The sequence below is a fragment of the Oncorhynchus nerka genome, linkage group LG4 (genome assembly GCF_034236695.1).
Source record: "Oncorhynchus nerka isolate Pitt River linkage group LG4, Oner_Uvic_2.0, whole genome shotgun sequence".
Classification (NCBI taxonomy): Eukaryota; Metazoa; Chordata; class Actinopteri; order Salmoniformes; family Salmonidae; genus Oncorhynchus; species Oncorhynchus nerka.
The window spans coordinates 29,920,280-29,945,296 of NC_088399.1; the positions used below are offsets into that span (position 1 = coordinate 29,920,280).

At 44.0% G+C, this 25,017-nt stretch overlaps 1 protein-coding gene across 2 annotated transcripts in view; it reads right to left on the bottom strand.

Annotated features, from left to right (window-relative positions):
* Positions 1-16,773: 16,773 nt before the first annotated feature.
* Positions 16,774-25,017, bottom strand: part of stxbp1a (syntaxin binding protein 1a) — a 36,971-nt gene continuing 28,727 nt past the window's right edge. Inside the window, exons 17-20 of one of the 2 annotated variants that reach the window (XM_029650879.2) lie at positions 24,856-24,941; positions 22,896-23,050; positions 21,556-21,717; positions 18,493-18,581 (exon numbers count right to left, since the gene is read on the bottom strand). In XM_029650879.2, coding sequence (XP_029506739.1) covers positions 21,605-21,717; positions 22,896-23,050; positions 24,856-24,941 — 354 coding nt within the window. In that variant the 3' untranslated portion in view covers positions 18,493-18,581; positions 21,556-21,604. Of the gene's footprint in view, positions 18,582-21,555; positions 21,718-22,895; positions 23,051-24,855; positions 24,942-25,017 lie in introns of both variants that reach the window. The other variant, XM_029650886.2, reaches the window with a different exon arrangement.

Sequence of the window (25,017 nt, forward strand, 5' to 3'; positions counted from 1 at the left end):
AAGATTTAGATGCACTATTGTAAAGTGGCTGCTCCACTGGATGTCATAAGGTGAATGCACCAATTTGTAAGTCGCTCTGGATAAGAGCGTCTGCTAAATGACTTAAATGTAAATGTAATGTAAATGGTTAGCAGATGTTAATGCAAGTGTAGCAAAATGCTTGTGCTTCTAGTTCCGACAATGCAGTAATAACCAACAAGTAATCTAACTAACAATTCCAAAACTACTGTCTTATACACAGTGTAAGGGGATAAAGAATATGTACATAAGGATATATGAATGAGTGATGGTACAGAGCAGCATAGGCAAGATACAGTAGATGGTATCGAGGACAGTATATACATATGAGATGAGTATGTAAACAAAGTGGCATAGTTAAAGTGGCTAGTGATACATGTATTACATAAGGATGCAGTCGATGATATAGGGTACAGTATATACGTATGCATATGAGATGAATAATGTAGGGTAAGTAACATTATATAAGGTAGCATTGTTTAAAGTGGCTAAAATGTCACCCTAATCCCTTTATAGTGTACCACTTTTGAAAAAAGCCCTATGGGTAAAAGGCTAACATTGGGGACACAGATCAAATTTGGGACACAGATATTGCTTTGTTTAAATATGTTCTTACACTCCATTGACAGCTGATTCTGCCTCTCATGTGTGGATCCAAGCAAGAGTAGCTGCTAATGGGGATCCTAATAAATAAATCATTCAACAATTCACACATTTCAATTGTCCTTTAGTGCAAACCTATTTTCTCTCCACACTAAAGGACCTGGTGGAATCTCCCCTGTCAGTCCCTCCTCAACGGCATCCTCTTCCTCGAGAAGCCTGGGCCCTGGAGTTGGAGAGGGCTCTCTCAAAGCAGACTCACAGATTCCTCCACCAGGTGCAGACATTTGAAGAGCTCCTGAGGAGAGGGAAACTCAAACCGTTTGAGCAGATGAAGGTATTGTTCTGATATGTATCTCCCTTGAGTCTTGCAAATAGAGGAGCATCTCCCAGTGCTAAAAGCCACCATTTTGTATTAGTAATGATGTGATGTATCCCTTAGCTTCTCTGCCCCTAGCTTCTCCAGGGGCAGGATTCTCTGGAAAGAGGTTATCTAGCAGCACAAGATGAACACAGAGTCCAACTGCAGAGAGTGGCTGAGCCCCTCTGACCCAGGTAGGTGAGACCACATTGCAGGATATCTACAATACTGTGTTTAAACTGTTATAGAAAGGGTCTATTAGAACATGCTGTTCCATATGGTGGAATGAGAACATTCAAGTGTGTGTTGTGTGTATGTTTTGTCTTTGTGTGTGTGTGTGTGTGTGATAGGGAGTTGGAGGGCCGTATATTCCAGTGTGGGATGCGCTTGGAGGAGCTCAAAGAGCAGGTGGAGCAGACTGAACAGGACCGACCCACCTCAGAGGCCCCTCCCACTCTACCACCTTACCCCACCCCCTACTCCATGCCAGAAGGGGGCAGCGAGCACATGCCACTCCCTGAGGTACCATGACAACACAGCTACTGAATAAACTACATTAGATTATTCACTATTCTATACTATACTATCTCACAGAATGGAGGCCTGCCTTTCAAAGTGTTAACCTCTGTCTTGCTTACTCTCTCACTATCTCTCTCTTTCTCTCTCTCACTAGCTCTCTCTCCAGAGCCCAGTGTTACCTCTGTCTGGGGAGTGGTGATGAGGGTGGAGGTTAGCTCGGGTAGCGGAGAGAGCGAGGGAGTGGAGGGAGGGATGGGAGAGGAGGAGGCACTGCCGTTCCTTCTCCTCCATCCTTTAGGTCACAAACACAAACGTGTAGAGAGAGACTTCAGCTTGCTGATGTACCAGTAAGACTCCATCAATTTTAGACACTTTGAGATTCAGAAAAACAAAACATTTGGGATATGTGTCAGGACCCGGTTACGAACCCGGGTCTCCGGAGTGAGAAACAGTCACTTAACCAACTGAGCCACGAATAGTCGGCAGAACCCAGAAGATGAGGCAGACACAGCAGTACTTGAGACGGTGTATTTAATGTAGTAAAAAGTGAAGTCCTTCAGGAACACATGTAACTCCACAACCTCAAAAGGAATTCCACAAGAACAAAGGTAATCCTCCAAGACAAAAAAGGTAAATCCACAAGGTGGTAGGTATAGCACAAAAAGCCTCAAAAGATACTCAAAAAATAAATAAACAAGAACAAAAAACAGAATTCCACAAGAGCATCCACCGGGATCAACAAGAGTTAACAGAATACTAGGGCTGGGTGCTAACATACAAACACAGAGCAAAGGACTGAGGAAAACAAAGGGTTTAAATACAATCAGGGGAAACGAGGCACAGGTGCAAATAATAATGGGGATCAAGGGAAAACAAAAGGTCAAAAGGCACAATGGGGGCATCTAGTGACCAAAAACCGGAACAACCCTGGCCAAATCCTGACAATATGGACTTGCATTTGTTTTTGGACAAAAATGATAAGTATCATTTGGAGACCGTGGCCAGAGGTAAACAAAACCAAAGCATGGATTGCTGTCTTACCTTGTCCATAGACCACTTACAGAGTAAGGAAATATGTCATTTTGTAATTTGGGTGAATCCTTTTAAGAAGTCTAGTCTGTATATGAAGTACAGAACTATTCAAAAGCAGCCAATTGATCAATGTAGTAGTAATGTCAATATCAGTTTGCTTGTAAATACCACATCCAAAGGCTCTGTCTCTTCCAGCTACCAGAGTTTCAGGGAGGTGCACAGACTGCTAGACCTGGATCTGACAGAGGGAGACCATGACTTTCCTGATGCAGGAGAAGAAGCCACACATGCAGGCAGTGAGGGGACAAGAGAGGGACCACACCCAGGGACCAGGAGGGAGGAGGGCCACACATGTCTCCCTCAGAGGTGAGTCTGAACTCACTGCACCGGGGTTGTATTCACTAGGAACCAAACTGAACCAAACGGAAGCAAACTGGCTGAAACAGAGAGTGACTATCTGAACTTGTTGTTGTTTTACGTTCCATACCCTTTTGCTACGGTGTGCAGACTGTGCACTAATGAATTTGACCCAGGACATCAATGCCTCTAAATGCTGATCATAAACTCTTTACCAGCTCCTGAATTGAATTCTTTTTTTAATACTCTAAATTCTATTATGTGTTTTCAGATAGCCAATGCTAGGTCAGAAGGACGCTACATTCATTCCAATGGCAAGACCAAGGACCAGCAAATCAGTTCTTTGTTCCCCTAAAGACCTCAGCCAATCCCCTGCATTTCATGGCTCGCCTGCCAGTGACAGCAAGAGGTCAGAGGTCAGGAAGTCTCGAGGCAGCAGGCTCACCAGTCTGGGGGAGAGTACTGCGTCAGAGAGGAGGGGCTCCAAACTGCAGCCTGGGACCAGGAGAGTGTAATCTCAGGTCAATTACTTGAGACTGGATCAAGCTTCCATTACATTTTTGACTGCTTATTCACCTACCTGGTGTCTGCTGTGAAAGAAAAAATGTCATTACTTTTTGCACACTATCCACCCATTTCCTGTTCATGACTGAAAACACAATGTAATTGCATCTAACTTGTTTCCAAAACATGTTCAACCAACAAATATCTGAATTTGTTCTTTTTAGTAATTTAACTGACACTCTTATCCATAGCTAGGTGGGACAACCACATATCATAGGCATAGTAAGTACATTTTCCTCAAAGCAGCTATCAATCAGTAAAGTCAGAGCTAGTAAGTGAGGAAAACGTGTATAGGTGCATATGAAAAATAATGTTGAATAATAAGAATGTTGTTCATTTATCTTGACAATTCAGCAATATCTTCTAAACCAGCAGTAAATTGTCTCTGAAACCCTCTGTGTGATAGGATAGGATCATCTCACCCGAGATGTGGGCTCTGAGAGCGGTCACCTGACTCCTGCAGCACCCAGTCCCTTCCACCAGATGGCCACAGCGAGGTGAGCTACTCTCCTACTCCTTCCCTCTCTCTCCAGTCAGTGACTTGGCTGTAATTCTCACCAAACCTCACATCACATTCCTCACTCTCTCTCTCACACACACACACACACAGCTCTGTACCGTGCCCTTACATTATCCCTAGTTGCCTATCTAAACTCCTTCCCTGTTTAATTCCTAATTATAGTTGCCTAAATCAAATCAAATTGTATTTGTCACGTGCACCGAATACAACAGGTGTAATAGACCTTACAGTGAAATGCGTACTTACATGCACTTAACCATTTACATTTAAGTCATTTAGCAGACGCTCTTATCCAGAGCGACTTACAAATTGGTGCTTTCACCTTATGACATCCAGTGGAACAGCCACTTTACAATAGTGCATCTAGGTCTTTTAAGGGGGGGGGGAGAAGGATTACTTTATCCTATCCTAGGTATTCCTTAAAGAGGTGGGGTTTCAGGTGTCTCCGGAAGGTGGTGATTGACTCCGCTGTCCTGGCGTCGTGAGGGAGTTTGTTCCACCATTGGGGGGCCAGAGCAGCGAACAGTTTTGACTGGGCTGAGCGGGAACTGTACTTCCTCAGTGGTAGGGAGGCGAGCAGGCCAGAGGTGGATGAACGCAGTGCCCTTGTTTGGGTGTAGGGCCTGATCAGAGCCTGGAGGTACTGAGGTGCCGTTCCCCTCACAGCTCCGTAGGCAAGCACCATGGTCTTGTAGCGGATGCGAGCTTCAACTGGAAGCCAGTGGAGAGAGCGGAGGAGCGGGGTGACGTGAGAGAACTTGGGAAGGTTGAACACCAGACGGGCTGCGGCGTTCTGGATGAGTTGTAGGGGTTTAATGGCACAGGCAGGGAGCCAACAATGCAGTTTTAAGAAAAATAAGTGTTAAGAAATTACATACAAAAATAAAATGAAGTAAAAAAAAAAAAAAATGTAATAATTAAAGAGCAACAATAAAATTATTAACCAGGCTATATACAGGGGTACCAGTACAGAGTCAATGTGCGGGGGTACATGAGGGGGGGTCAATGTAAATAGTCCAGGTAGCCATTTAATTAGCTGTTCAGGAGTCTTGGGTGTAAAACCTTTTAAGATACCTTTTGGACCTAGACATGGCGCTCCGGTACCACTTTCCGTGTGGTAGGAGAGAAAACAGTCTATGAATAGGGTGGCTGGAGTCTTTGGCAATTTTTAGGGTATTCATCTAACACAGCCTGGTATAGAGGTCCTGGATGGCAGGAAGCTTGGCCCCAGTGATGTACTGGGCTGTACGCACAACCCTTTGTAGTGCCTTGCGGTCAGAGGCCGAGCAGTTGCCATGCCAGGCGGTGATGCAACCAGCCAGGATGCTCTCGATGGTGCAGCAGTAGAACATTTTGAAGATCTAAGGACCCATGCCAAATCTTTTCACTCTCCTGAGGGGGAATAGGCGTTGTCGTGCCCTCTTCACGACTGTCTTGATGCGTTTGGACCATGATAGTTCGTTGGTGTTGTGGACCCCAAGGAACTTGAAGCTCTCAACCTGCTCCAATATAGCCCCGTCGATGAGAATGGGCACGTGCTCAGCCATCCTTTTCCTGTAGTCCGCAATCATCTCCTTTGTCTTGATCAGGTTGAGGGAGAGGTTGATATCATGGCACCGCACTGCCAGGTCTCTGACCTCCTCCCTAAAGGCTGTCCTACCACTGTTGTGTCATCGGCAAACTTAATAATGGTGTTGGAGTCGTGCTTGACCATGCAGTCATGGTTGAACAGGGAGTACAGGAGGGGATTTGAGCACGCATCCCTGAGGGGCCCCTGTGTTGAGGATTGTTTTGTCTAGGTGTGGCCCGTCAGGTAGTCCAGGATCCAGTTGCAGAAGGAGGTGTTTAGTCCCATGGTTCTTTGAGGGCACTATGGTGTAGAATGCTGAGCTGTAGACAATGAATAGAATTCTCACGTAGGTGTTCCTTTCATCCATGTAGGAAAGGGCAGTTTGGAGTGCAATGGAGATTGCATCATCTGTGGATATGTTGGGGCGGTATGCAAATTGGAGTGTTGATGTGAGCCATGGCCAGCTTTTTAAAACACTTCATGGCTACAGACGTGAGTGCTACGGTAGTCATTTAGGCAGGTTGCTTTGGTATTCTTTGGCGCAGGAGCTATAGTGATCTGCTTGAAACATGACAGACTCGGTCAGGGGCAGGTTGAAAATGTCAGTGAAGACACTTGCCAGTTGGTCAGTGCGTACACGTTAGTACACGTCCTGGTAATCCGTCTGGCCTTGTGAATGTATACAGCTCATTGACTGTGGTCTTAGTGCCAGCATCGGTTTGTGGTGGTAAATAGACAGCTACGAAAAATATAGAAAACTCTCTTGGTAAATAGTGTGGTCTACAGCTTATCATGAGATACTCTACCTCAGACGAGCAAAACCTTGAGACTTCCTAAACATTCGATTCCGTGCACCAGCTGTTATTTACAAATAGACACAGACAGCCACCCCTTGTCTTACCGGAGGCAGCTGTTCTATCTTGTCGATGCACAGAAAACCCAGCCAGCTGTATGTTATCCATGTCGTCGTTCAGCCACAACTCTGTGAAACATAAGATATTACAGTTTTTAATGTCCTGTTGGTAGATTAGTCTTGATCGAACCTCATCCATTTTATTATCCAATGATTGCACATTGGCTAATAGGACTGATGGTAGAGGCGAACCCTTACAAGGCAACCCAACCTATGTCCCCGATATCTCTGTCTCTTCTTCAAGCGAATGACGGGGATTTGGGCCTTGTCCGGTGTCTGAAGTAAATCCTTTGCGTCCCACTCGGTAAAGAAAAAATCTTTGTCCAGTACGAGGTGAGTAATCACTGTCCTAATATTCAGAAGCTATTTTCGGTCAAAAGAGACGGTGGCAGAAACATTATGTACAAAATAAGTTACAAATAACACAGAAAAACACACACAATAGCACAATTGGTTAGGAACCCGTAAAACGGCAGCCATCTACTCCTGTGCCATTACTTTTAAACAGACAGCTTATGGGTTCCCTTGTAATCTTATCAGTTTGTGTTCCTGTCTTTGTGTTCCCTTCCTCCCTCCAGTCTGTGTAGCCTGTCAGTTCCAGAGGAGCAGAACTCAGGGAGGCCCCAACACACACCCCCTCTCCCCTCCTCCTCCCCCTCACAAAGACCTCAGAGACCCCCCTCGCTGAAGCACAGTGGAGGCTCTCCTCTCAGCACCACAAGGTGGGTACGAGAGTCTTCAGGGAGAACTAGGGGAGGGGGGGCCTCAGCATCCAGCTTCCCCCAGACCTGGGCTGAAAACCTCAGCATCAATATTCCCCCAGCCCTGGGCTGGCAGTGGTACCAGTTTGGACAAGGCAATGACCATAGTGAGTCCATGCTGTTCTGTCTATAACCATCATATTTATGTTATGTTGCAAAATGTGTTCTTACATGAAGTGACTTAGAACCAGTGGTTGAAACCCAAATTGTTTCCCAATGGTGTTGTTCTGAACAGAACCATTAATTTTTTCGTTCAGTTTCACTGTTCCGACCAACGAAAAAAAGTTCTGAACCGGTTTGAACCAAAGAAAAAGCACTGGTTTATATTGTGCCTTTGTGTTCCTTTTCAAACCTCTGAAATCAACATTTTACATTTAGCTCAACATTAAATTACTTAACCATGGGCTCCTGAGTGGCGCAGCAGTCTAAGGCACTGCATCGCAGTGCTTGACGCGTCACTACAGCCCCCGGTTCATTCATTGCCAGGCAGTGCCCAGTAGTCCCATAGAGTGGCGCACAATTGGCCCAGCGTCATCCGGGTTAGGGAAGGGTTTGGCCTTGGGGGCTTTACTTGGCTCATCACGCTCTAGCGACTCCTTGTGGTGGGCCGGGCGCCTGCAGGCTGACTTCGGTCATCAGTTGAACAGTGTTTCCTCCAACACGTTGGTGCAGCTGGCTTCTGGGTTAAGCGAGTGGGTGTTAAGAAGCACGGTTTGGCCGGTCATGTTTTGGAGGACTCATGACTCGACCTTCTCCTCTACCGAGCCTGTTGGGGAGTTGCAGCGATGAGACAAGATCGAAATTGGAGAGAAAAGGGGATAAAAAATGTATAAATATATATTTTAAAAATGTCTTCACCATTCAGTGTGGATAGAGCAGCTTGCAATGGAGCAGGTAAGCGATTGAATCTGTATAGAAAAGCCATTAAGAGCACATTTTATTTTGCCGTAACAGCAGTTTAATCATAATGAAAGACAAACACACACTGTGCTGCCAGTCACAGTGTAGGTAGCAAGATGCAACTGACATTTTGCGGGTGAGGAGAGAGCGAGAGAGGATGGAGGAAGCTTGCCAGGAAGTGCTGGGCATCTTGTTATGACATGCATTATCTGAATTAGGCCCACAGAATTATACCTACGGAAGAGGGGCTTCTATGGAGGAACTTTGAATGTCTTTGAACTTCAAAGTTGGTTTAACGTTGGACCGTAGTGCAGATGAGCAGTAGAAATAAAAACATGTCTTACCTTTTTGTAGCTCATAAATCCAATGTGAAACGTGATAACTATGGTATCCTTAATACATTATTTTAAACATCTCTCCCTAATTTCGGAATCATGCTTGTAACGTTGTCAGGAGGTTACAGTAATCTATGTAACGTTGTCAGGAGGTTACAGTAATCTATGTAACGTTGTCAGGAGGTTACAGTAATCTATGTAACGTTGTCAGGAGGTTACAGTAATCTATGTAACGTTGTCAGGAGGTTACAGTAATCTATTAACGTTGTCAGGAGGTTACAGTAATCTATTAACGTTGTCAGGAGGCTACAGTAATCTATGTAACGTTGTCAGGAGGCTACAGTAACCTATGTAACGTTGTCAGGAGAATACAGTAACCTATGTAACGTTGTCAGGAGGCTACAGTAACCTATGTAACGTTGTCAGGAGGCTACAGTAACCTATGTAACGTTGTCAAGAGGCTACAGTAATCTATGTAACGTTGTCAGGAGGTTACAGTAATCTCTTAACGTTGTCAAGAGGCTACAGTAACCTATGTAACGTTGTCAGGTGGCTACAGTAACCTATGTAACGTTGTCAAGAGGCTACAGTAACCTATGTAACGTTGTCAGGAGGCTACAGTAATCTATGTAACGTTGTCAGGAAGCTACAGTAACCTATGTAACGTTGTCAAGAGGCTACAGTAACCTATGTAACGTTGTCAAGAGGCTACAGTAATCTACGTAACATTGTCAGGAGGCTACAGTAATCTATGTAACATTCTAAAGAGGCTACAGTAATCTATGTAACATTCTAAAGAGGCTACAGTAATCTATGTAACATTCTCAAGAGGCTACAGTAACCTATGCTTCAGTGTGGAGGGTCAGGTAGCCTACACACACACACACACACACACCCAGTGGCAAAGATATCCAGCTGGAATAAGTTTCTGAGTGACGGAGTGAGGGCTTTGCATAGGCGCTTTGTTAGGATTTTTGTGGGACTGGAAACAAATGCCTGAAACGTAAAATAAAGCTATTAACCAATTCCCATTCTTTTAAAAGAAAGGTTCTGTTCTAGAACAGTATAGATCACTTCAGATCCCTCAAATAATTGTGTTATTTTCGATTCTGTTCCCTGAACCGGTTCTAACCCTACTTAAGAACACATGAAAACATTGTGAAATGAAGCACTAATATCTGTCTGTCTAGTAACTACACAGTCTACTCTGTGTCAGAAGCATGTACCCTCCTGAGATCAAGCAAGGAGGCTGCTAGCTGTTTCTTTATCAGTGTCCGTTTATTTCATCCTCCACCTCTCCCCTGCCCTCCTTTAAAACCATCTCTCCTCCTTATCTCCTCCATCTTTACTCAGTCCACACTGTGTCAGGGGAGGATAAGGGACAGAGTGACCGTTCCACCTGAACACCCAATCCCCAGTACTGCTACCAGCCAAACCACTCCACCACTGCACCCTATCACCATGGCGATCCCCCTCGGGCCCTGAGCTCTGGTCAGTTGACTAATCACAAGTGAGTCTCTCTCTCTATCTATCTATCTATCTAAACTGCCATGGGGACAGCTCTTCCAATTCCCAACAGAATCTAGGAGGGAGATTTATTAGATGTTTTATTTTTAATTTCCTTTTATGCTGAGAGTGTTGGCTGGTTGGCGTCTTGCTTCTATCTGGGAAAAGGGGTTATTGCATTGGTTCCTACCAGAGCCATTGTAACGGCTTTCTTGTGGTGAAGGAGAGTCGGACCAAAATGCGGCGTGTAGATTGCGATCCATGTTTAATAAACAAACGTAAAACACGAATCAATACAAACACTACAAAACAAAGTAATGAAAACCGAAACAGCCTATTCTTGTGTAAACTAACACCGAGACAGGAACAAGGACACTAAGGACAATCACCCACGAAACACTCAAAGAATATGGCTGCCTAAATATGGTTCCCAATCAGAGACAACGATAAACACCTGCCTCTGATTGAGAACCACTTCAGACAGCCATAGACTTAACTAGAACACCCCTCTAAGCTACAATCCCAATACATACACACCACATACAAAAACCCATGCCACACCCTGGCCTGACCAAATAAATGAAGATAAACACAAAATACTTCGACCAGGGCGTGACAGCCATATATTTATTACGTATTATATTAGATTGCTGAGGGACATTTTGTTTAATCCATTTTAGAATAAGGCTGTAATGTGGCAAATATGTAAAAGTTTTTTTCTACTATTTCTCTTTTCTTTGCATTGTAGGGATGGCCCGTATGTAAGCATTTCACTGTTAGTCTGCAACTGTTGTTTACAAAGCGTGACAAATACAATTGTATTTCATTTGATTCAATTCCTGTTTTCTGTTGTGTGTAAACGCTTTGTCATTTTAATTGACAACAAGCCTGTGTTGATTTCTGACTTGCAGACTGAAGGACGGAGAGAGAGACAGAGGCACCCGGCCACATCCCCACAGAGATGTGAGAGGCATGTCCTTTGTAGCACCGCCCCCTCCATGCTGGGCAGTGTGCCGCTGGTCCAGTGTGTGCCAGTCTCTCTCTCTCACTCACTCTCTCTCTCTCTCACACACACACACACACACACACACACAATTTTGGAATTGTTAGCTAGATTACTTGTTGGTTATTACTGCATTGTCGGAACTAGAAGCACAAGCATTTCGCTACACTCGCATTAACATCTGCTAACCATGTGTATGTGACAAATAAATTTGATTTGATTTGACACACACACACACAAACTCACCACTTAAGTGGTGACAACACGAGTAATCAGCTCACTTATGTGGAGGAACTCCTCCAGGTGCAAAATCCTGGAGGTGCTTACGTTTTGCATTAATCCTCTAATAGTTTTATTAGTGTGAATATTTGAATCACACATAAGTCTCTGTCGTGATTTCATCATTGTTTAACATTCCACTTTCTCCCCCTATGTAATAAGAGCAGTAGTAAGTAAGTGTAGTTCTGAATCTGTCCTGTTCCCTGCAGGTACTACTCCAGCCCAGTGATAAAGGCAGCTCAATCCCACCCCCAGTTCATCTATGTGTCGCTGAGTGGGGGTGTGGCCTCTGGGTTCAGGGGTCGTGAGCAGGTCAGAGGTGGATCTGGCCATTCCATCTGCTGACCTGCGCTCTCCACCAGAAGGCGCTGTCACAGTCCTGCATGCACAGATGGATCAGACCAGAAATACACCAGGGTCGTATTTATTAGGCACCAAGCAGAAGAAAACTGACTGAAACGGGGAGGAACTTCCTGGATTTGTCCAATAAGAAACACTTGTTTCCGTTTTCCGTTGCAAAACATTTTTTTACGGTTTGCACTAATGAATACAACCAGGCAAGTCTTTGGACTAACCACTGTGAGGACACAGATGTCTCTAAATGTGGCGTTATGTACTGTACACTTAATATTCGGTGTAAGAGTTTGATATGTGGAGTAACATGAAGCCTGGGTACGGATACTAGGACCTCAACCCAGTCATTAAGCCGCTGGCTTCTTTGGAACTATTTGATGGTCACCCAGTGGCTCAGCACTGATAGTAAGGTAGGGTCTACACACACTCTACTTTATACAGGTTACAGGTTACCTTTTAGCTTTAGATCAAAGGTGGAGTGCCAATATTGCAATCTCAAGTATCATATAGAAACAACACAAATTCATCTCTTACTCATGAAATGCACTAGAATCTGAATAATTTATATATGAATGATTAACGTTTCAAAATAACGGACATATGCTCATTGTTTGTTTAATTTGCTTTGAAACCTGGAATATTCTTTTTACATTTGTTTTGTTACATTTGAACAATGACTGGTATGGATCTTCAGGTGAGGAGATAAACTATTCACACATAGATTTCTTCCATTTGTTTACCCTAATTTATTGATTCTAAATGATTTGTTTTGTATTTTGTTCTTGATCATTTGTGTATTGTGTGCAATATTTAGTTAATAAGGTTACTAATTGGTGTCAGTGTTACTGTAGTGTAAACTTGTACACATCAGGACAATATTTTATCCGAAAATTGAACACAAAAATAAGATTTCAGAAATACACATTAATAGGATTTCAGAAATGGAGATTTGGAAATCTAGATTCTGGTATCTGTTGTACCTTTGTACTGTGTTTTTGTTCAAATATTTTGTAGTAAAACATTTGTATTTCCTATTTGAAGCCAAATAAATGTTGATGTTAAGACAGAACACAGAACACTTTATAGCGTCACATTCTTGAAACCGTTTTCTATATTTCTCTTGTAATATTGAGTACATTACAGTATGCACCTGTCTCTGATGGTTTGCAAAGTTGTACTAATAGTTGTTATTAAGTAAGGCTGATGTTGGTTATAACCAGCTTGTTACTCTTGGCCATGAACTGCAGGTATGGATGAGTCACCTGGGTGTCACACTGTCAGAGACCCATACACACTGAAGTTGTACAACTGACGTATTATGCATTTGACACAACCCTTTTCATACAATGCAGAGTTTCTCTGTTCAAAAACAATTACACACGTGTTGTGGAGACACCACACAACTCTGTTGTATCACAAAAATATCATTTGTATCACAAACAACGTGGCGCCGGAAGAAATGGCGCAGGAAGAAATGGCAGCAGTTTTACGGGCGCCCAACCAATTGTGCTATTATGTGTTATTTTTTTTGCGTTATTTCTAATTTATTTTGTACATAATGTTTCTGCAACCGTATCTTACGGCAAAAAATAGCTTCTGGATATCAGGACACTGATCACTCACCTCGGATTAGACACATTTTTTCTTCAACAAACAAGACGCACAAGACATTCTCCAAACACCCGACAGGGCCGACATCCACGTTCTTTGCAAGAGGAAGCGACGCAGGTACGGAGGACAAAGAACCGGATGCCTGGTCAGGACCCAAAAAAGGCGAGTGGGAAAGCTGCCGTTACTGTAAATACTACATGCCAACGTGCAATCATTGGACAATAAACTAGACGAGGTACGATCACGAACATCCTACCAACGGGACATCAAAAACTGTAATATCCTATGTTTCACGGAATCGTGGCTGAATGACGACATGGATATTCAGGTAGCGGGATACACGCTGCACTGGCAAGATAGAACAGCACACGAGGGGGGGCGGTCTGTGCATATTTGTAAACAACAGCTGGTGCACGAATCTAAGGAAGTCTCTCGATTTTGCTCGCCTGAAGTAGAGTATATTGTGATAAATTGCAGGCAACACTACTTGCCTAGAGAGTTTTCGGCTATATTTTTCGTGGCTGTTTATTTACCACCACAGACAGATGCTGGCACTAAGACCGCACTCAGTCAGCTGTAAAAGGAAATAAGCATACAGGAAACCACTCACCCAGAGGCGGCGCTCCTAGTGGCCGGAAACTTTAATGCAGGGAAACTTAAATCTGTTCTACCAAATCTCTATCAACATGTTAAATGTGCAACCAGAGGGAAAAAAATTCTAGATCACCTGCACTCCACACACAGAGACGCCTACAAAGCTCTCCCTCGCTCTCAATTTGGTAAATGCGACCACAACCCTATCCTCCTGATTCCTGCATACAAGCAAAAAGTAAAGCAGGAAGCACCAGTGACTCGGTCTATAAAAAAGTGGTCAGATGAAGCAGATGCTAAACTACAGGACTATTTTGCTATCACAGACTGGAACATGTTCCGGGATTCTTACGATGGCATTGAGGAGTACACCACATCAGTCACTGGCTTTAACAATAAGTGCATCAAGGACGTCGTCCCCACAGTGACTGTACGTACATACCCCAACCAGAAGCCATGGATTACAGGGAACATTCGTACTGAGCTAAAGGGTAGAGCTGCCGCTTTCAAGGTGCGTGACTCTAACCTGGAAGCTTACAAGAAATCCTGCTATGCCCTGCGATGAACCATCAAACAGGCAAAGCGTCAATACAGGGCTAAGATTGAATCACACTACACCGGCTCCGATACTCGTCTTATGTGGCAGGGCTTGCAAACTATTACAGACAACAAAGGGAAGCACAGCCGCGAGCTGCCCAGTGATAAGAGCCTACCAGACGAGCTAAATCACTTCTATGCTCGCTTCGATGCAAGCAACACTGAGGCATGCATGAGAGCATCAGCTGTTCCAGGCGACTGTGTGATCAGGCTCTCCGTAGCCGACGTGAGTAAGACCTTTAACTTCTCTAGGGTAGGGGGCAGCATTCGGAATTTTGGATGAAAAGCATGTCCAAATTAAACGGCCTGCTACTCGGGCCCAGAAGATATGATATGCATATAACTGGTATATTTGGATAGAAAACACTCCAAAGTTTCCAAAACTGTTAAAATAGTGTCTGTGAGTATAACAGAACTGATTTGGCAGGCGAAAACCTGAGACAAATCCATTCAGGAAGTATTTTCTTTGTTGGTTTTGTAGTTTTCTATTCAGTGCCATTACAGTATCCATTGACTTAGGACTCAATTTGCAGTTCTTCTGCCTTCCACTAGATGTCAACAGTCTTTAGAAATTGTTTCAGGCTTGTATTCTTATAAATGAGGGAGTAAGACCAGACCCTGACGTGTCACAGAGCTTTTTCATGCGCAATCCCGAGAGAGTGCATTTCTTGTTTACCTTTTATATTGACAACGTTATTGTCCTGTTGAAATATTATAGATCATTTAGGCTAAAAACAACAAAAATTATTACTGTTTGTAATAATTTGTTGACTGGGCTATGTTCTCAAATAATCTTAAGGTATGCTTTCGCCTTAAAGCATTTTTAAAAATCTGACACCGTGGTAGGATCACAGGAAGTGAATCTTTAAACCTATGTGAAATATGTTTTGTTTTCTGAATTTTTATAATGAGTATTCCTGTATTTGAATTTGGCGCTCTGTAATCTCACTGGATGTTGGCCAGATGGGACGCTAGCGTCCCATATACCCTAGAGAGGTTAAACAGGTCAACATACACAAGGCTGTGGGGCCAGATGGATTACCAGGACGTGTGCTCTGGGCATGTGCTGACCAACTGGCAGGTGTCGTCACTGACATTTTCAACATGTCCCTGATTAAGTCTGTAATACCAACATGTTTCAAGCAGATCACCATAGTCCCTGTGCCCAAGAACACAAAGGCAACCTGTCTAAATGACTACAGAAGCGTAGCACTCACGTCTGTAGCCATGAAGTGCTTTGAAAGGTTGGTAATGGCTCACATCAACACCATTATCCCAGAAACCCTAGACCCACTCCAATTTGCCTACCGCCCAAACAGATCCACAGATGATGCAATCTCTATTGCACTCCACACTCCACACTTTCCCACCTGGACAAAAGGAACACTTACGTGAGAATTCTATTAATTGACTACAGCTCAGCGTTCTACACCATAGTGCCCTCAAAGCTCATCACTAAGCTAAGGATCCTGGGACTGAACACCCTCTGCAACTGGATCCTGGACTTCCTGACGGGCCGCCCCCAGATGGTGAGGGTAGGTAGCAACACATCTGCCACGCTGATCCTTAACACTGGAGCTCCCCAGGGGTGCATGCTCAGTCCCCTCCTGTACTCCCTGTTCACCCACGAATGCATGGCCAGGCACGACTTCAACACCATCATTAAGTTTGCAGACGACACAACAGTGGTAGGCCTAATCACAGACAAGGATGAGACAGCCTATAGGGAGGAAGTCAGAGACCTGGCCGGGTGGTGCCAGAATAACAACCTATCCCTCAACGTAACCAAGACTAAGGAGATTATTGCGGACTACAGGAAAAGGAGGACCGAGCACGCCCCCATTTTCCACGACAGGTCTGTAGTGGAGCAGGTTGAGAGCTTCAAGTTCCTTGGTATCCACATCAACAACAAACTAGAATGGTCCAAACACACCAAGACAGTCGTGAAGAGGACACGACAAAGCCTATTCCCCCTCAGGAAACTAAAAAGATTTGGCATGGGTCCTGAGATCCTCAAAAGGTTCTACAGCTGCAACATCGAGAGCATCCAGACTGGTTGCATCACTGCCTGGTACGGCAACTGCTCGGCCTCCGACCGCAAGGCACTACAGAGGGTAGTGCGTACGGCCCAGCACATCACTGGGGCTAAGCTGCCTGCCATCCAGGACCTCTACACCAGGCAGTGTCAGAGGAAGGCCCTAAAAATGGTCAAAGACCCCAGCCACCCCAGTCATAGATTGTTCTCCCTACTACCGCATGGCAAGCGGTACCGGAGTGCCAAGTCTAGGACAAAAAGGCTTCTCAACAGTTTTTTACCCCCAGTTCATAAGACTCCTGAACAGATAATCAAATGGCTACCTGGACTAAAGAATGTGATGAGTCTTTTGTCCTTGTAATGGAAGCCAATTTATTAGACAGCCTTAGTACATTGGTACACATGAAGTATACTTTTGTTTGTGCTTCAACACTTGCAAATATAGAATCCCAATAAGTTAAACCGGTTTAGGACAGACTTATGTTTCATTTATTAATATTTCTTCCCTCTGACAAATAACTTGGATATAAATTAATTGAATAGACAGTGAAACCTTTACAACAGCAACTGATAATAGAAAAAATGAAATTAATTGTTGGCATAACAGAAAACGCATAGTGCTATCAATATACAATCTGTTTTGCCAGGCAATAGAGAGGAAAAATGGAGAAATAAAATGATAGAAATATTGGGGTTACATTTTCTTTGCAAAGCCATTCACCATTGGAAGAGTTAAAATGTACCAGAAGATAAAACGGACAGACAAACAAAATATAGATATTAGTTATTTTCCCTGTTGACCACTACAGCTACAGCTAAAACATCACAAACACGTGACTTCACATTGGCATTTTTTAAAGGAAATCTTTTACTACTTCACAGTCAGAAACATCACCAGTCAACAGTGGGACACTAAAACATCAACATATGGCATATACACAACACACTACTCAGTGCATGACCCGGTTAAACATTTTGATACTAACCAATGATAAGACTTACAATGTGACAGGATACAATACTGAAATACAAATCGGCCCTTTATGATTATTCTTTAAACATCTGCAAGCAATGGCCTTTTGACACTCAACCGTGAAATCTCTCCAGAGAAAAGGATGTGGTGAGTAAATAGTTCCAGTCTTATGGCTGGAGGAAGGATGCTTCTACCATTCTGTAGCTATTTACAGAGTCCCGTTTTTCTCTATCCTCAGACCTAGGGTCAGTTTGGCTGTTTGTTACTGTCTACCTCACATATAGCACTGAAGGATCTCTTGGGTTGCTTGTTCTCAGTATTGCCATACTAAAGGATATACAGTAACAGTCCACACAATGTTCAGGCATGCTACCAGGGAAGGAAATTAAGTTAGCCTGCTAGCCTATGGCTAGTACTTTTCAGACCGGGCTAGTAGAAAATGTGCCCAACTAGTCCAACGGCTAGTGAAATGTTGTATTTTCAAATATCGCATGGCACAGATTTTGGACTAGTAAAAATTGCGGTCTTCTAGCCTGGCTGGTCAGTGCCCAAAATCCTTAGGTTCCATCCCTGTATGCTACTGATACAAATGTCTTGACCAGCTAGGATTCTTCCCCCTAATAGGACAGGGATGAGTTATATTGCATGTTGAGTGATATGATCGTACTGCATTGACTTTCCTAGTGCCAACCAACTCCAGTAAGGCATCCCTCCTCCACCCACTACCAGTAAAAATCACACCAATAAGATAAACTGAGGGAACAAACAGAGAGAACCTCTACGTTTGACACATTCTAGCAGGTTTCATAGCATACAATATTACATTTGGTACTCTCAGTTTCAAATGACCTTAGTTGATATTTAAACATTTTTTTAAATAAGTTCTGTTATTTGCATCCATTGTAAAACATGAGAATACTTGCAACATGATTTTATTTCTGTTTCAACATATATTTTTTTCACCAATGCTATCATTGTTTTATATTCTTATTCTTCTCGTGCAAGATGAGATGTTTCCACAATTCATGAAGGATGACTGGGAGGATGACTGGGGGATGTGTAGGGAGGAAAGGAGATAGATAGATGGGGCTGGGTGGTTTTAGCTTGCTGGTTCCTCATCTGGTTTGTTCATGGTCTTGAGCTGTTCCAGGAGGGCGGTGGGGGTGAAGACGTGGGTTGATCCTAGAGAGGTGGACAGATACGCAGCAGAGGAAGCACACAGACGGAGCATTATATTAGAGCTGCCCAAACATAAGCCTGCTAGGAAAATGTGTTTTCAGCTCTTGCTCTGAATGCTTAGATGAAACCACTGTATTCTTGAGAAAAATAAATGTTGGAAATAAGATATAACATATACGTACAACCAAAAAACTTGAAATCATAGTCGATAGTCAGCATTTGGAGAATGTATTGGTTATCATACGATGTGTGGGCTATTCACACATTTTAGAGATTGAAAGCAGATTGGTGGGGTAATGGACTGCCTGCCAAAAACGCACATGCACAGACATCACAGAGCAGGCAGGATTCTGTGAGCTGCAAAGCACTGGTGGTAGAACCCTGTGACCACACCTATAGGAGAGTGCAGCCAACCAGCTGTAAGCTTGTGCATGTGACCTAAGAAGCTTTTATCACCGTGCATGCAAACATCAGCAATATGAAAAACCTGGTCAAAACACTGCAAAAAAAAGAAAAGCAGATTTCAGTCCAACCATTCTCTGATTGGATGACATCAGGGAAGTAATTTTGCCTATGCTTGTGAATGAAAATGTGAAATTGAAAGCTAAACACAACAGCACCACCAAAATATGAATGAGCTGACTTTTTCATAGCTGAAGACACATTTCGGACACAGTATAAATCAGGAGGTATAGGATTGGAGTCAACCAAACATTTGTCCATCTAGTTTATCACTTTGTCACTAAGATGTTGAGTGTGTCAATGGCTTACCTACCCTCCATCTTGGACAAACCAAGGTCTTCATAAAGCAGACCGCTGGACCAAAGTTTTGATTTACTCCCCATACCTACTCAACAGTTTAATCAGTAGTATTGTTATTCTTCATCGGTTTGTTTCTAAAGGAAAGCTGCATGTTTCTGTCATATTGGCTCAACAAGGAAGACGCACAGGTTTACCTATTGCTAGGTAGAATTCAATTAAAGTTCAGTAAATCTAATTGGCCCTGGCAGTTAGGCCTTTCTAGCTGTGGCATGACAGCCAATCAGGAGTGGTTTATCCCAGCATCAATAGGCATAGACAGAGACAGGAGAGGAAGAGGCAAGTCCATCTTAAGTTGGGTCACCATGGGGATGCAGGCATCATGGGTGTAAGGGAGCGTGGGGTGGGGTGGGGTTGGGGTGAGCACTAGTCACAGATCAACTTTGGACTGGCCTTGCCTGGTTCTCTCCTGTCTCTCAGCGTCTGAAACACACAGCTTTGCAGGCCTCTGGCCAGAAACACAACACTTTGATACATGTTGCTCCCCAACACTCACTACATATCCAAATACCAGATAACAGAAACAAACTGTTTTTTTGTAAATAAACAATGGTCATTTTGTTCTGGAAGTGTTGAATGTGGCAGTATGTGGTAAAGAGTCCATACTGCACGGTGATCGATACTAAGAAAACAGCAAAATCATAAAACCAAAAGTTGTTTGAAAAGGATATAGCTTTAGCAGATAAGCAAGAACGAAATGGATGTCCTTTGCTAATGTGTTGAGGGAAACTCACTCAGGAGACAACTTTAAAGGGACAGTGCGAGACTGGCAATTAAGCCGTTTTTCTACTTACCCAGAGTTAGATGAACTTGTGGATACCGCTAGCGTACCTGTTGACTTCCAGTCGTTGTGCTAACACTAGTTAGCATTGGCTTGCGAAACTACCTCTAACTTCCTTCATACTGGACACAAAGACATAACAATTCTATCCACTAGTTCATTTGACTCTGGGGAAGTAGAAAGAAATGACTTCATTGTCAGAATCTCACACTATCCCTTTAACAAAGTGTGCAGGAAAATATCTTTGACAGTGTGGGGAAAATCTTACTTACTTAATTAAACAAAATCCCAAAATTAGGCAGTGATGTCGTAATTGATCATATTGGTGTTCGAAAAGTAGACCTATGATGTGCTTTTATATTCCTGTCTTTATGTCCCAAAACCCATATTGGTCTACTATTGGTTGACTATGCTGTATGGGCAACATATGGTGTTGCTAGGGGGGAAATATGGAGCTATATGCGAAAGAAAGTGAGGGGGGCAATTGTGAAGTCTTTTTATGATGTGTCGCATCTTTTCTAGGTGCTAAAGCATATAGAGTGAATATCGCTACATTCCCAGTGTCAGTGTCTGCAGAGAAGGACAGTGTCCGAGGGAGTGGAGATAGCAGTAGGGACATACATTGGTGTTCTCTGCAGATGACTCGTGGGCCATGTAAGCATGCATGTGATGTCTGGTGGACTGAGAGAGCGTGAAGTGGAGGAGAGGGGGAGAAAGTTGAAAAAAAAGAGAGAACGAAAAGAACGAGAATCCTTTCTTGAAATCCAACATCAACTCAAGGACCTATCCTGTAAGAAACCACTAAATCATGTTGATTGTCTTGGTGTTAATTATAAAAAAGAATTAGATCGTAATAATAAAGTAGAAAAAGATGGATCTCGGGGGTAGATTAAATCTGTGCCAAAAAAGGATTCATTCTGGGAAGTAGGGTATGAAACAGGCTGAGAGGGCCCTGAGGGCAGAGAGGGCGATTTAATCCACCCAGCTGAGATGATGTGGAGGTGGAGAGGGGCAGCAGGGATGAGGTCAGGACGCCTGTAGCAAGGCCAGCTCACACAGGCTTCACTACCTGAAGGCCCAACAGACAGATACTGCAACACATGCCCATTCTATCGGTCAGCAGCATGGCATGGCCAATCGCTATTGGCTGTGGGGGTCACCAATCACACTGTATCACACTGTGATTGGGTGTTGGCCTGCAGGAGGTGGAGCTTGAGGTAACTGGGAAATGCAGTGAGCCAGGGACCAGACAGCCATCCCTGAGGGTAGGGGGGCGGAGTTTAAACAGTACTGAGTGTAGTAAGAGGAGTACGGAGGGGAAAAAAGCCCTTGTGCTGTGGGGGTTCAGAAAGGGCTTCTTTGCGCGGCTGCCTTTACTTTGTCAGAGTGTGATTTCTCTCTCCCTCCCTCCCTCTCTCTGTCTGTCTCACTCGTCTGAGCCTGCGTCTGGCTCCTCAAAGGACACCCTAGTGGACTCTCGGAAGTCAGGGTGCTGCAGGTCCGTTAAGAATTTGATGGGGGTGATGGTGTGGGTGGAACCTGTGGAGGAACAGAGGGCGCTTCACGCTCATTTCTCATCACATGCCATGCCTCCCATGCCACTTTCTCTCTTCTGCCCCTTCCTTGCCATCTCCAAAAGAAGGGGTTAAACACACCACTGCACAGCACCACCCACATACTGTACATACACACACACACACACACGCACACACACACACACACAAAACCCAGATGCACAGAAAAAGACAGGGTGTAGCTGCAATTCAAAGACAACAGTGTTTTTAGACAGAACAAGACTGAATCCAAAAGCATAGCACAGCAAAAACAACATAGGAGACACCCCCTCCCTTAGGACTGACTGACTCGACAGACAACATTCAATGAACAGGGAACACATGTCACCCAAAAGGGGTTTAAACATATCACAGGTGACATTCCAGGTAAGTGTTCATCAGAAACATAATGTTTTCCTCCATCTAAGTTGCTAGATATAGCACTAAGTCTAGCACTAAGTCTAGCACTAAAAAAAGTGTTGATTGCTTCAATAGGCAAACTAGGGTCATGACATAAGCTTACGCTTAATTAACCTTTACTGACTGGGAGTCATGGTGTGGGTGTATGGGAAAGCGAATTGAGGTCAACTATGTTGGTGTGTGGATGAGTCAAAATGTTCAGGAAGTACGGTCGAGTGCGGTAGACGCTCAAAAGAGAGAAAGATTATCCGGATGACTTCTCTGCTTCGTTCTTCTTTATCCACTTGTGGTCAACACAGTGGGAACAGAATACAGTTACATTGGCACTGATGATGGCAGACACATGTGTACTCATGTTCTGCTGTGCTGACCACAATGAATGGGGACAAAACAGAAGTAGCTAATGTACGAGAGTCAGTCAGTTAGTGATCTACATCCTAGCTCCCATCCCTAAAGCACCTTGTGTAGATCTTGAAAATAATTGTGTAGATATAAGCCATTCCACCTAGCCTATCAGAGGGCATTGTGGACATATTACCATATTGTGGCTACCTATCCAGACTTTTCAGACCTACAAGTACCCAGAGGGAGGGGCTATGTGTCCATTTGAAATGAATCTGCATTCTTGCATAAATGAAAGGAATCCGTGTGTTAATGTACCACTAATGTCACACTCCCTACGGAGGAGTCCCTCGTATCCCCCCTCGGCCTGCGCCCAGTGGCGCCCCCCGGTGTCAGACTCACCAATGATAGCCTCCCACTTCCCGTTGGCCTGCGTGACCTCGTAGGCAGAGCGCATCTCGCTGAAGGACGCGCCTCCTATGATGAAGACCATGACACGCGGCCCGGTGCGGTACTCGCCTGGGGTCTTATTCTTGTGCCAGTGGCCATAACGGGCACTGCCAGGGAGGGAGAAGCACAATCACAAGGGTGGAATATCACAGTCTTACTATTTCAACACTGCTGTACTGGGTTAGGAATGAGTCTATCTAACTAGGAAGAGATGTAAGAGGGCAGAGGTAGGGTCCTTCTCTGTGTGGAGAGACCTGGCTAATCTGACCCACCTGTCTTTGTTCCAGGGTCTGTCTCCAACTGAGTCAATAACACACACCGCCACCTTCCAGGCCAAATACATTGCAGACATATGCCAGATCTCACAACGCCTGGATTACGTTTACAATTTAGTCATTTAGGAGACACTTATCCTGAGTGACTTACAGTTAGTGCATTCATCTTAAAATAGCTAGGGGGGAGTCATGCACAAGTGTTATAATGTATCAGCAAACCACATCATATGATATAGCAATCTGATGCCTCCCTGCACAGTCTAACGTCTGTAATGTAGTCAGTCTGGATTGCAACCAGTGTGTGTGAGCGTGTTTGGCTGTGGGAGGTGTTTCACCCCACCTCGCACATGGATGTGAAATGTGTTCATGTAACTGAGCCTTTGGATTCCCAGAGCTTCTTTCCCAATAAGTCAATAACATTGGAGGGGGAAATGACTGGTGGATGTGGCTCACATTCTCAGCAGCACAGATCTGATCAATGCGCACACAATGAAGGTCAAGAGGGGAGAGGGATATGCAGGATGCAGGGGTCAATGTGTCAGCACCCTCTCATCATTCCCCAGTGCCCACAACACCATCAATCCTCTCTCCCTGTGGTAGTAGTGTGAGGGTCAGATACCTTGGCTGTGTCCCAAATGGCACCTTATTCCTTATTTTGTGCATTACGTTTGAACAGAGCCCTCTGTTGCAGTACTGTTTGTTTCATTAAATGCCCTCTTCTCCGTAACAGAATATGTGTTTAGTTTCACTGCTCTTAGTCCCGCCCTTTTTCTCTTCTACAGCCAATCAGAGTATTGATCTCCCCTCCCCCCGGAGCTCAAATTACTATTAATCTACGACCCTCCATTCTTTGTAATCTCAATAGTGCTGGGTAGCCTAGTGGTTAGAGCGTTGGACTAGTAACCGAAAGGTTGCAAGTTCTAATCCCCGAGCTGACAAGGTACAAATCTGTCGTTCTGCCCCTGAACAGGCAGTTAACCCACTGTTCCTAGGCCGTCATTGAAAATAAGAATTTGTTCTTAACTGACTTGCCTAGTAAAATAACGGTAAAATAAAAAAATAAAACTATACTGCAACACATTCCAGTGACTATACTGCAATACATTCCAGTGACTATAGTGCAATACATTCCAGTGACTATACTGCAATACATTCCAGTGACTATACTGCAATACATTCCAGTGACTATACTGCAATACATTCCAGTGACTATACTGCAATACATTCCAGTGACTATAGTGCAATACATTCCAGTGACTATAGTGCAATACATTCCAGTGACTATACTGCAATACATTCCAGTGACTATACTGGAATACATTCCAGTGACTATACTGCAATACATTCCAGTGACTATACTGCAATACATTCCAGTGACTATACTGCAATACATTCCAGTGACTATACTGAAATACATTCCAGTGACTATACTGCAATACATTCCAACTCCCAGTACCACAACTGTGGTAAGCTAGGTAGTGTGCATGATAACTATCTTCTATAAAACTGAGCTTTTCAACAATGCAGTTGGCTATAGAATGTCTGCTCTGCTTACATAAAGCACTATACAAATAACATTTTATTGATGTGTGTGTGTGTGTGTGTGTGTGTGTGTGCGTGCGTGCGTGCGTGTGTACCTGACTGCAGTGCTGCTGAAGGAGGCAGAGGAGCGGGTAGAGATGTAGGGGTAGTGCTTGGTGTCCAGCTTATCTTCAATAACATCCTATAGGGATGACAAGGAGAGAGGCAGAGCAAGAGAACGGTTAGAAAATACACACTAAAGACAAGCTGGGATGGCC